General features: G+C 30.2%; 1 protein-coding gene across 1 annotated transcript; it reads left to right on the forward strand.

Annotated features, from left to right (window-relative positions):
* Positions 1-321: 321 nt before the first annotated feature.
* LOC129889834 (branched-chain-amino-acid aminotransferase 2, chloroplastic-like) lies at positions 322-8,758 on the forward strand. Its single transcript, XM_055965295.1, has 10 exons — positions 322-477; positions 950-1,008; positions 2,523-2,697; positions 5,209-5,385; positions 5,768-5,899; positions 6,011-6,109; positions 6,971-7,087; positions 7,171-7,266; positions 7,595-7,707; positions 8,398-8,758. Exons 1-10 carry the CDS (start codon positions 421-423, stop codon positions 8,510-8,512), a joined length of 1,140 nt encoding a protein of 379 aa, XP_055821270.1. The 5' UTR covers positions 322-420; the 3' UTR covers positions 8,513-8,758.
* Positions 8,759-14,060: the final 5,302 nt, after the last annotated feature.

Raw genomic sequence — 14,060 nt, forward strand, 5'->3', positions numbered from 1 at the left:
CAGTGTTAAAACGTGGGGGAGGGGGGGCATGTAAATACTGAAAAAGGGTTAGTGGCGTGTAGAAATTAATTTAAACTATAATTATATATATTAATTAACTAGCATATGTTTGTTATTTCGTGTCATTTTTTCTGTAAATATTTATGGTTCATTTCAATTTTTTAGATCACAAATTTTAAAAATAGTTCATTTTTTTTCTATATCACATAAACTGAGACAAAGAAAATAATAAAGATAACACTTAGGCACAACAATAGACAGCTAGCTAAATTAAAATTCTGTATGCTCTATTTATTTAGTACACCTTCTCCATAACTTCTTCATATATTTGTGCTTTTTGTTCAAGTCCTCTCTCATTATTAGCATTTTAATACATAGTTTTTTTCTTCTTCCAAACAATACTTTTTTTTCTGGTGCAAAATGATCATTCAAAGGGCTGCATGCTTTCACAAAGCTCTACTTTCTTCTCTACAAAAGGTCAGTGTATATATCTCCATATTCCTCATTTTTTTCGTACTCTTTGTAAATATTGTTAAAAACTTCCCAACATGAAAATAATAATAAAAAAAATTGTGATGCTAAACTAAACTCTCAATTCCAATATACGCCCCATACTCCATTAGTCCATATCGCTTCCGAAAGGATTCCTATAAGAACATTCAGATGGATCGGAGTGTATACTGCTTTCTTCATTTCATTTAATGTGTCTTAATTTAGTTAGGTATGATATGCTATTAAATTAACATGCCCACAACACTATTAAATTCTGTTTTATGCTTTCTTTGATCCGATGATCTCTTGAAAACAGCCGTCCTACTTTGATAGAAGTAAGATCTGCGTACATTTTACCTTCTTCAGATCCCACATTGTGGGATTTCACTGCGTTGTTGTTGTATATGCTATAGTATTTTTGTACCTATAAAATTTATTTTATGATTTGTGGTTGTAGGTAGGACCAAGATACTTTACTGCTCCAGCTCTAACTTCTGCACAACCTTCTACTTATGGGTAAGTTGCATTTAAAATCAAACAACTCCATGTTCTTTTAGTAATGTTTATTTATTTGAAGTTTTGGAACTTTTCAATTTTTCTTGACCTAATTTTTTTTTAAAAAAAATTGAAATAATTAATTAATATTTAGTCACATATATTTTATTTGAAAAAAAAAACAATAAGTAAAAACTACTAGTATCTTAATTACTTTTATTTCAAACTTTTAAGTTTTTTATATCAAGTTGAAGTTGAAATCGAAAGAATTGAAGGAATGTAATTGGGAATTAGCTTGGTGTTCTTACTGGCTTTCCTACCATGCCTACTCACTATCTATATATGTATCCATGAATAAGCGGAGGAAGAGGAATAGAGGTGCGCTAGAAATGAAATGATGATAAAATAGTCAAAATGTAACCGAGGTGTACAAGTGTACACTTTAACAACTGTATATTAGTACGTACGTACTAAAGGAGGAAAGTGGGTGGGGTAGATCAAATACATACAGACAAATTAAACAGCCAGTGACACTCACTCTACGCATCCCCACTTAGTGATCGGTCCGCTAGTTCACGCAAATCTGAAGAAGTTATCAGGGACGAGCCACATGCAGAGAAACTTGCACGTGTGGTTCTGGCCGGGCGCTCTAGAAGTTCCCGTTTTCGCTTTTCTTGATCTTCCAAGCTTGAAGCTTGCCCCCTTGCTTATGCTGAATCGAAATTGTATTGGTCTTTTTTGACCCGCGGATGCAAATTGGTAGCTGTGAAATTAGCTCTGGCTTGATGACTGCCACACCAACCCTTTAAAGAGTAGGCAGTTCGTATCTTTCTATGACTCCCAGAATAAGAAGTAGGAGGATAGGCAGAGCAAGAGCTCTTGAAGTCTACCCGGGCCCGCTTCTTCATTCATCCATTTAGGCCCGGCTAGGAACACGTGGATCCAGGGAACCCTTCTTGGGGCTTCTTTGGCGACCGTAAAGTCACCGGATGAATTACCGAGTAAATAGATCAAATCCGGACGCGGTTCTTGCTCCGCGGCGATAATAAATCGAATTGTAAATAAATAGTTACCTATTTGTTTCTTTTTGAATATTTTCAAATCTATGGACAAACAGCTAAAACTATTTTGAAAGATTTGAAAAACAGTTTTAATTTAAAAGTCCATATTAAGAAAAAGAAGTGGTGTAGTAGCCTTTTCCCAAATTTTTATATCAAACAAATACTATTTGCAAAAACTAAAAAATCAAGTTAGCAATTCCAAAAACTCCAAAACTTTTTTTAAAAATACCTGAAATTTAATTCTCTCAATATTTTTGCTTTAACAAATAAAAACATTTTATGTATATATAAATCAAAATGACCTTCATAGTCAACACTGCATATATATATATATATATATGCTTTAAAAACTTTTCTTTTCCGCCGAGGGACTATCAAAAATACCTCTCCACTGCACAAAATTAAGGATAAATTCTGCGTACAATCTATATCCTTCATAGTCTAATTATATTGAATATGTTATTATGATTTCAGGGATTACGAATCGAGGGATATTTTTGATTGGGATAATCTTGGATTCAAATTAATTCAAACTGATTATATGTTTATGGCAAGAAGTTCTCATAATGGGAATTTTGAAAAAGGCAAACTTAATCCCTTTGGAAATATTGAACTGAGTCCCTCTGCTGGTGTCTTGAACTATGGACAGGTACTTTATTTTTATATTTTTAGTTCAGAATTTTTTTATTAACTTTTTCTTTGGATTGATTTCATAGATGATTACTTAATTTTCATTTTTGTTGCAGTAAAATTACTCAAATTTATTCAAGTATTGTGTGAGTATAACATAAAGTTATTAGGTGGAAACAAAAGAAACATTTTATATGATACTTAGACAAACATATTAAATAATTTTTTAATTACCAAAAAGTATTTAATCATTTTTAGGTGAAGTTTAATAAAAAAATATTATAAATAATAATTTAGCCAACTTTTTGCGATAAGAAGAGAAATTTAAATAATTTTACTCCTTCAAGATCCAAATGAGAGTAGACAATATTGTTATAAAAATCAAATTAGAGATAAGATTATAATATGGCCAGATTTTGTTATTATCGTAGTCAACAATATTGTAAGCAAATATAAAAAGATCAACTATATATATTTTATAATTATAGGTACTGTATTAAATGTTTCTCTTGAAAAATGTGCAGAACATTAAAATACAGATTATAATATGGCCAGATTTTGTTATTATCGTAGTCGACAATATTGTGAGGAAATATAAAAAGATATATATATATATATATATATATAGGTACGTTATTAAATGTTTCTCTTGAAAAATATGCAGAACGTTAAAATACAGATTATATTGATTAAATATAGTACGTAATCCACTCCGTTTACTAGTCCTCTATTACCTTGGCATTTCTTAATTTACTAAAATAAAAAAGTATTTTTTTAATGTAAGAAACTAGTAAAACAATTTGTGAGTCCTAATAAATGCAAGTGGTATTTATAGCCTAGTCCTAATAAATGCAAGTGGTATTTATAGCCTGTTTGTCATATGGTATTTAAAGCCTATTTGACTAAATTTATTGAAGTACCAAAAAAAAAAAGGGACTGGAGTGACTATGAGCCCGTTTGAATGAGCTTAAAAAAATAATTTTTATGTATGAAGTGCTTTTAGAACTTTGAAGTGCTGAAAGTTATTTTTATAAATAAGCAGTTGAGTGTTTGGATAAAAGTGCTTATGATGTGGATTTTAGGGTTAAAAGAATACAAAAAAGGTAGTTTGAGAATTTAGTTAAAATATAAGGGATATAAAAGTAATTTTCATGATCAAAGAAAATGACTTTAAGCACTTTGAAAAAAAAGAGTTAGGAATTCTAACGTTTCATTTTTGACTGACTTTAACAACTTTATGGTTTAAAATCAGCATTGGACAAATACATCCAAAAGCTAAAAAGAGGCTTTAAGTTGGTTATCCAAACGGGCTCTATAGCGTCATTTATTTTCTGACCAGTGACAATGATATATGCTGAGAGAAAGATAACATGACTACTATGTAGTTCCTCCGTGTCATATTATTAGGCCCTGTTTGATTTGAAACATAAAGTTTTAATAAATAATTTTTGTATTATTATTATTTTATACAGTTATTTAATGAAAAAATTATCTAATTACATAAATATTTTTATTATATTTATTAATTCTCTATATAATTTGAAATAATTACATATTATCTTATGAATTAATAATTTTATACCATATTTTGAGTCAGATACACCTAGATACATGTTATTTGCTACTAGATATGATGAAAGATGGAGAAAAGCGAACGAAATTTGTTTATGTATCACAAATATATGCGAATCACATTAGATACATGTATCTGGGATACCAGATACGTGAGCGAGATAGGAGAGTGGCGAGCAAGATAGGAGGGAGGCAAACGAGATTTGTCTATGTATTTCAAATACATGTGAATCCACTTGGATACAGTATATCTACAATCAATTATATCTAATTTTGACTTCATATATCTGAGATACATCTAGACGCGCTAGATACATATATCTGAAGTTCAAAATCTGGTAAGATTCGTAATATTGCAAACTAAGAGCCTATTTGGATAGGCTTATTTTAAGCATTTTTAAGTTAAAATATCTTTTAAGCTCTTTTATGATGTTTGGGTAAGATGAAGAAAGTGCTTTTGAACACTAATTTTAATGCAAAACAGCTTAAAATAAGTTGAAAGTGAAAGATGAAATTTTCAACTTAAAAAAAATAGCTTATCCAAACAAGTTCTAATGTGAATCTAAGTAATTAGCCCCTAAATTAGTTAGATTTCTATAAGTTATATGAAAATAAAATGAAATATCTATTTTTGATATAGGAGCAAGTAAAATGACATAGAAAGAGTACCAAACTAATTTCCTTCATTTACGACAATAGTAGTAGTCATGGGCATAGTAAAGGGTCAAGAGGTTCATTCGAATCCTCTTCTGAGAAATATTCTACAGAATACATGATATATATATGTTAAATCTCATTCAACTTTTTTGTATTTATTTCTTCATATTTTGAATCCCTAATAAAAATTTGGTTCCACCACTAATAATAGCAATATATAACTACGCCTCGATTTAAATAAATTGAAATCGATTATATGAATTCTTATTGTTTCATTTAATTAATCAAAAAAATGCAACAGGGTTTAATTGAAGGTACAAAAGCTTATAGAGTGGATGATGGAAGAATATTTCTTTTTCGTCCACAAGAAAGTGGAATTAGAATGCAAATTGGTGCTGAAAGAATGTGCATGCTTTCTCCTTCTATTCAACAATTTGTTGATGCTGTCAAGTTAACAACTATAGCTAATAAACGTTGGGTAATTATTCTTCTCTATCAAAATAATAATAATTTTTTTATTAAAGCGTATTTGGTACGATAGAAAATATATTTTTTTCTATGATTTTTAGAGTGTTTAATTATTTGACATGTTTAATTATTGTTTTTAATCTCTATTAAGAATAGAAAAATGACTTCTTACCTACGTTCTGTTGATAAAAGTTATTGTTCTTTAAAATTTAAGAGGAGAAAAATGACTTCTTTAAGTTTCACACGATAAAACATATTTTGCTTTGACATTTTCGTCATACCAAATACACATGGATTTAATATTTTTATCGCGATCTGCCATATATATCAGCATTTGTTAAATATTTTTCTGTAATACTAATATGTTTTTTATTTATATCAATAAAAAACAGATCCCTCCTGCTGGAAAAGGGTCACTTTATATTAGGCCTTTGCTTATTGGAAATGGACCTATACTTGGAATTGCTCCAGCACCAGAGTACACATTTCTTGTCTATGCTTGCCCTGTTGGAAATTATTTAAGGGTAATTTTAAAGATTAACATTTTTTTACTTGATATATTTATAATTATTATTTAATTTCCTTATTATTTTCACTTAAAGTTTTCATTTTTTTGTTTTTATTTTCATATATAGAATGGGACACAACCATTAACCTTATATGTTGAGGATGAACATCATCGTGCCTCACAAGGGGGAGCAGGTGGAGTCAAAGCCATTACTAACTATGCCCCGGTAAATGCTCATACATACATATATATATATATATATATATATATATATATATATATATATATATATATATATATATAAACGTTGGTTTATCAAGAATACATAAAAAAAAAATACTTTTGTTGATTAATTGTCAGAAAATTTTTTAGAATCAATAATTCATTATCTAATGAATCTTTTCGCTCTAATATTCTATTCGAGAATTATAAGTATTTATCAAATTTGTTTCTATCTAACATAACGCTCATACTAAATTACATACACCAATAATATAAATAATTATTACTAGATCAAGTTTTATAGTCAAGCTTTTATAATCTGCTTATTTCGAATTAAGCAGTACACTTTTTATGGCAATAAGTATTTTTTCAAAAATTCTTTTGAATATTACTCTCTTCGTTATAATTTAATTTGTTTATCTGGTTTTGACTTGACACAAAATTTTAAAAAATAAAAAAGAATTTTGAATCTTGTGATCTTAAACTAAATATGTAGAATGTATCAAAATGTCCTTTAATCTTGTGGTTTTACATATTCCATGTGGATATTAAAGTTAGAATTAAAGAATCTTCAAAAAAGAAAAGAATCATTTCATTTAATTTAAACGGACTAAAAAGAAAAAGAAAATAAATAAATTGAACTCAATAATATTTATTTTTTCCTTAAAAGCTTGGACAAACACGTGAATCCCATATAAAACACTTTTAACTTCTTAAAAGCTTAGCCAATTAAAGTTATTAGTATAATCAACATTTGTGTAAATGATATTAATTATTAAATTGAATTCTCCTGTTTTGCAATAGATGTAAATGATAGTATCAATTATTAAATTAAATTCTCATGTATTGCATTTTTTCTTTGTAGGTGATAAAAGCTATACAAAAAGCAAAAGAGAGAGGATACTCAGATGTATTGTACCTTGATTCAGTAAATAAAAAATATATTGAGGAGGTCTCTGCTTCTAACATTTTCCTTGTAAAGGTAATTAAAAAATTAACCCATACTCTAATTTTTTTACTGTAATATTTGATAATCCATTTAAAATAATTTAATACACTCAATAGGGAAAAATCATTTCAACACCAGTTGCCAGTGGAACCATTCTTGAAGGAATCACAAGGAAAAGCATTATAGACATTGCACATGATCTTGGATACCAGGTATATATATTGTAGGTAGTTCACAAAATATGTATACAGTGTATAAGTAGTGTATTTTTTATACTAAATATATAGTTAAAGTATAATAATATTGTATATTTCGGTCATGTTGATAAACTAGATAGACGAAGTGTACATATACTTAAGTTTCCTACTTTGAACTAGTGTATCTCCCAATATATATAGCGATGAATGACCTTAAATTAAAGGTCTTTAAATCTAGTTTCCAACGAAATAAACCGTTCGTCATATTACACTGTTTAGATATATATAGTATATGTTGAATTCCTTTGTATTATTCATATAGTTAATTACACTTTGGTCCCAGGTTGAAGAGCGTTTGATTGAAGCAGATGAATTGATTAGTGCTGATGAAGTATTTTGTACTGGAACTGCACTTGGTGTTGCTCCTGTAGGAAGTATTACCTACAAAAACAAACGGTAATTTTAAATCCAATTTTATATTTACTCTAGTGTCTCAAATTTATCTCCCAAATCTAATCTAGACAGATACAGGAGTGGGTATAAGGTGGGGTCGTATGGTGGGGGAGAGGGCCGGGTGAGTTTGTGGGGGTGGGGTGCATCGACAGATTTACATGGATTCTAAAGGGTTCATCCAAATCTTCTTTGTCGAAAAATTATACTGTATAGTTAATTTCTTCAATTTTGTTATTGTTCACATAAAGGTAGAGTTGAACTTTGTCTAACCCGCTTATATCTGATCCGATCCATTCATTTGCCAATAATATTAGTGTCCTTACCTTTTTTTGAACCCCCTTCGTGGAAAGCTGCCTCTGCCACTGGTGGGATAGGGGTCATGTGAGGTGGGGGCAAGGGATATAATGAAGAGATGATCAACGTGAAATGTCATTTATGAGACTTGTTTTACTTATTCTCAACAAAAAAAATATTTTTTTTCTGATTTTTAAAACACTTATTTTTCTAAAAAAATTATTTTACTCTTGAAAAACTCTATACCAAACATACCAATTGCTTCATTCCAAAATAAAATAAAATATTAAACCATAAATCAGTTTTATTTCGTATTATTTTTTGAGTCTACCATATTTAATTCTTCTTTTGCTTCTATTTGTTATTTAGCTAATTAGGATTAGTGATGTAAATTTGCAGGATTAATTACAAGGTAAGCTCAGAATTAATAAGTGAGCAATTGAGCTCAAGATTAGCAGCAATTCAAAAAGGTATTATTGAGGACAAGAGGGATTGGCTTATTGAGATTAAGTAAGTTTTTGGTTTAATGATGTTAGCAAAGTTTTCATTAGCTAAAGTTGTGAGTCTGTTTGTAGAAATTAAGATTTGCTTGTAATGTATAAGAAATTAATGAGATTAGAGAAACTATATATTATTGTATTAATTAAAGGTTATGTTCTAAAAGAGCTCCTTATGGGGCAAAGTGCACAAATAGCCAATTTGAGGACAGCTAATAAAGCCATATATAGTCGAAGTACATAATTTCTAAGAAATTTAATGAGCCGTTTGCACATATATAGTCGAAGTACTTAGTTTCTAAGAAATTTAATGAGCCGTTTGTAGAATCTAACTTCAAATTTATGGAATTGAAGTTGAAAAATAATAAAGTCTTTAGACCAGACATATACTTGTGCAAGAAAACTTCTGACATTTAATCTGAAATTTGACTTGACATTCTCGAACTTGAAATTCCAAAACTTCAAACTCATATATAAACTTTAATAATATATTCATTTCACTCATGATATTTTATACCAAACGTTTCTTTAAATATATCTTTTACATATCTTTCAATGCGATTGAACCATTTTTTAAACATGCTTAAGTTGCATACATCCCATGATGTTGTGACACATGTCATTAACTTGTTTTAAAAAAATAGAAATGAACTCTACAGTCACACACACGAAAAATTGAGAAAATTACTTAATTCTTTTTGAGTGATCTCTAAATGCTAAGAAAAAGTCGTGGATCATGCCAAGATTATATATACTATTCCCCCAGTTCATTACGAAGGGTCCTGTAAAGGTTTTGCAAATAATTGACCGAAAGCCCTATCACCAAAAAATTCATGGGATAGCAGACACGAAAAACTGAGAAAATCACTCAATTCCTGTTGAGTGGCCCCTAAATGCGAAAAAAACACCGTGAATCATGCGGAGGCTACATGTACTGTTTTCTCAGGTCGTGACGGAGGGTCCTATAAAGATTTTGTAAAAAAAATTGATTGAAAGACATATCACCAAAAAACTCATGGTCTCACACACACGAAAAACTAAGAAAATCGCCAAAATCCTGTTGAGTGCCCCCTAAATGCTAAGAAAATGCCGTGGATCATGTCAAGGATACCCGTATTGTTCTCCTAGGTCGTTACACAGGGTACTGTAAAGGTTTCGCAAAAAATTAACCAAAAATCATATAACCAAAAAATTCATGGGCTAACATACACAAAAAAAGAGAAAATCACAAAATTTATGTTGAGTGACGTTTAAATTATAATAAAATATCATGGATCATACTGATGCTACACATACTGTTACCCAGGTCGTCACAGAAAGCCCCATAAAGGTTTTGCAAAAAAATTATCCGAAAGTCATATCAATAGAAAATTCATTGGCTAACATACACTAAAAACTGAAAAAATAACCTAATTACAATTTAGTGACCCCTAAATAAAAATAAAATGACGTGAATCATTTACAGGGTTGTTTTGCCGGGTCTTGTAAAGGATTTGTAAAAACAATTGACCGAAAGACATATCACACGAAAAATCATGAGCAAACACACGAAAATTGAGAAAATTGCCTAGTTCTTGTTGAGTGGCCCCTAAATGCTAACAAAATGTCATAGATCATGCTGAGTCTACACATATTGTTTTTCTAAGTCGTTACAAAAGGTCAAGCAAATATTTTGCAAAATAATTGATCAAAAGTCATATCACCAAAAATTAATGGGCTAACACACACGAAAAATTGAGAAAATCGCCTAATTCCTATTGAATGACCCCTAAATGCTAAGAAAATATAGTGGATCATGTCAAGACTATACGTACTGTTCTCCTAGGTCGTTACAGAGGGTACTGTAAATGTTTCGCAAAAAATTAATCGAAAATCATATAACCAAAAAATTAATGGGCTAACACACACGAAAAACGAAGAAAATCACCTAATTCCTGTTGAGTGACATCTAAATTATAATAAAATATTGTGGATCATGCCGAGGCTATACGCACTGTTTCGCAGGCTATTAAAGAGGGTCCTATAAAAATTTTGAAAAAAATTTAATCGAAATTCATATCAATTCATTGACTAACACACACGAAAAATTGAGAAAATCGTCTAAATTCATGTTGAGTTGCCCCTAAATGCTAAGAAAATATTGTTGATCATGTTGATACTACACATATTAGTTCCCTCATGTCATTATATAGGACTCAATAAAATTTTTGCAACAAAATCGATTAAAAGTCGTATTACGTAAAAATTCATGGGCTAACACACACAAAAAAAATTGAAAAAATTGTCTGATTCAAGTTGAGTGACCCCTAAATGCTAAGAAAATATCGTGGATCATGTCGAGACGACACATAGAGTTTCACTAGGTTGTTACAAAGGGTCCTATAAAGGTTTTACAAAAAAATTGATCATAAGCCATATCACTAAGAAATTCATGGGTTAACACACATGATAAACTGAGAAAATCATCTAATATATGTTGAGTTGCCTCTAAAAGCTAACAAAATACCATGGATCAGATCGATTCTACATGCACCATTCCCCAATGTTGTTATGGAGGGTCCAGTAAAGATTTTACTAAAGATTAACTAAAAATCATATCACCAAAAAATTCATGGACTAATACAGAAAAACAATTGAGAAAATCACCTAATTCATGTTGAGTGATCCTTAAATCCTAAGAAAATATCGCGTAACATGTCGTGGCTACACATACTATTCTCCTGTATTGTTACGGAGGGTTCTTTAAAGGTTTTATTAAAAACTGACAGAAAGCAATGTCACAAAAAAAAATTATTGGCTAACACACACAAAACAAATTAAGAAAATTGTCTAATTCCTATTGAGCGGCCCCTAAATGCTAATAGAATGATGTGGATTATGGTGAGACTACACATTTTTTTCTAGGTCGTTACGGATGGTCTTGTAAAGATTTTGCAAAAAATTAACCAAAATTCATATTATCAAAAAATTAATAGGCTAATATCTATTAAACACTGAGAAAATCGCTTAATTCCTTTTGAGTTGACCCTAAATGCTAAGAAAATGTTTTGCATCATATCAAGGCTAGTAATATTGTTTCCCAGGCTGTTACGGAGGGTCTTGTAAAAATTTTGTAAAAAAATGAATCGAAAGTCATATCAACAAAATATTTATGGGTTAACATAAACGAAAAACTAAAAAAATACATTAATTCCTTTTGGGTGGCCTCTAAATGCTAAGAAAATGTCGTATATAAACTTGAGTCTACATGTATTGTTCTCCTAGATCATTAAAGAGGGTCATGTAAAGATTTTATAATTTTTTTTATCGAAAATCACATCACTAAAAATTCATGCGCGAACACATAAGAAAAATTGAGAAAATTGTCTAATTCTTATTGAGTGACCCAAAATGCAAAGAAAATATTGTGAATCATACCAAGACTACACATACTGTTTTCTAGGCTGTTACGGAGGGTCCAATAAAGATTTGTAAAAAAATAATTGAAAGTTATATCACTAAAAGATTTATGGGCTAACACACACAAAAACTTGAGAAAAACACCTATTTCCTGTTAAGTGGCCCCTAAACACTAGGAAAATATTGTGGATCAGGCCGATGCTACATGTACTGTTCTCACATATTTTTACGGAGTGTCTTGTAAAAGTTTTATTAAAAAAATTGACCGAAAGCAATATGAACAAATAATTCATGGCTAATACACACGAAAAATTGAGAAAATCGCTTAATTCATGTTGATTGGCTCTTAGTGCTTAGACAATGCCGTAGATCATGAGGAGTTTACACGTATTGTTCCTTCAGATTGTTACGGAGGGTTATATGGAGTTTTTTTTTACCTAAAGTCGTATCACATACAAATTCATTGGCTAACACACCTGAAAAGTTGAGAAAATCGCTTAATTCTAATTGAATGACCCCTAAATTCTAAGAAAATATCGTGATCATGCCGAAGATACAGGAACATTTCTCCTAGATTGTTACGGAGGAACCTATAAAGGTTTCACAAAAAATTGATCAAAATAAATATAACAAAAAAATTCATGGCTAATACACACCAAAAATTGAGAAAAATGCATAATTCCTGTTAAGTGACCCCTATATACTAAGAAAATATTGTGGATCAAGCCGATGCTACATGTATTGTTTCCCTAAGGTCGTTACAGAGAGTCTTGTAAAGGTTTTGCAAAATATTAACCGAAATTCATATTACCAAAAAATTCACGGGCTAACAACTATTAAACATTGAGAAAATCGCCTAATTCCTCTTGAGCGACCCCTAAATGATAAGAAATGTTTTAGATAATACCGAGACTATTAATATTGTTCCTCATATTTTTATGGAGGGTCCTGTAAAGGTTTTACAAAAAAAAAATGATCGAAATGAATATCAACAAAAAGTGCATGGGCTAACACACACCAAAAATTGAGAAAAATACACAAATTCCTGTTGAGTGACCTTTAAATGCTAAGAAAATTTTATATATCAAGTTGAGTCTACACGTATTATTTCTCTAGATCATTATGGATGGTCTTGTAAAGATTTTGCAAATTTATTTAACGAAAGTCATATCACCAAAAATTCATTGGCTAACACATTAGAAAAATTGAGAAAATTGCTCAATTCTTATTGAATGACCCTAAACGTAAAGAAAATATCGTGAATTATATCGAGACTACATGTACTATTTCCTAAATCGCTACAGACTATCCTGTAAAAAATTTATAAAATTATTGACCGAAAGTCATATCATCAAAGAATCAAGGGCTAACACATATGAAAAACATAAAAAACTGCTTAATTTCAATTGAGTGACCCTAAATGCTAAGAAAAATTGTGGATCATGTTGAAGCTACACGTACAGTTCCCCCAGGTCATTACAGAGGGTTCTATAAATATTTTATAAAAAAATTAATCGAAAGACATATCACCAAAAAATTCATAGGCTAAACATATGAAAAAAGCGAGAAAATCACCTAAGTCCTATTAAGTGGTCCCTAAATGCTAAAAAAATATCATGGATCATGCCAAGCCTACACGTATTATTTTCTCAGATCGTTACGAAGGATTCTTTAAAGGTTTTGCAAAAAATAAACTAAAATTCATATCCCAAAAATTCATGAGCTAACACACACAAAAAATTGAGAAAATCGCCTAATTCCTATTGAGTGACTCTTAAATGGTAAGAATATGCCGTGGATCATGCAGAGACTACACGTATTGTTACCACAGGTCATTATGGAGGTTCTTGTAAAGATTTTGCATAAAAATTGTCCAAAAGTCATATCAACAAAAAAATCATGGGCTAACATACACGAAAAACTAAGATAAGCGCCTAATACCAGTTTAGTGACCCCTAAATGCAAAAATAATATCGTAAATCATGCTGAGCCTACACATACTATTCTCTTAGGTGGTTACGCAAGGTCCTATAAAGGATTTGCAAAAGCCTTGACCAAAATTCATATCACCAAAAAATTCATTGGCGTTACACAAAAAATTGAGAAAATCACCTAATTCTTATTAAGTAGCCCCTAAATGATAAAAAATATCATGGATCATGCCGA

The sequence above is a fragment of the Solanum dulcamara genome, chromosome 1, assembly GCF_947179165.1.
Source record: "Solanum dulcamara chromosome 1, daSolDulc1.2, whole genome shotgun sequence".
Classification (NCBI taxonomy): domain Eukaryota; kingdom Viridiplantae; phylum Streptophyta; class Magnoliopsida; order Solanales; family Solanaceae; genus Solanum; species Solanum dulcamara.

Excerpts from the sequence above, each read along its gene's own strand:
- LOC129889834 (XM_055965295.1), top strand. The coding sequence starts at position 421 with ATGATCATTCAAAGGGCTGCATGCTTTCACAAAGCTCTACTTTCTTCT. Across the intron at positions 2,698-5,208 it reads GTGTCTTGAACTATGGACAG|GGTTTAATTGAAGGTACAAA; the intron begins GTACTTTATTTT and ends AAAATGCAACAG. Across the intron at positions 7,088-7,170 it reads CTAACATTTTCCTTGTAAAG|GGAAAAATCATTTCAACACC; the intron begins GTAATTAAAAAA and ends TACACTCAATAG.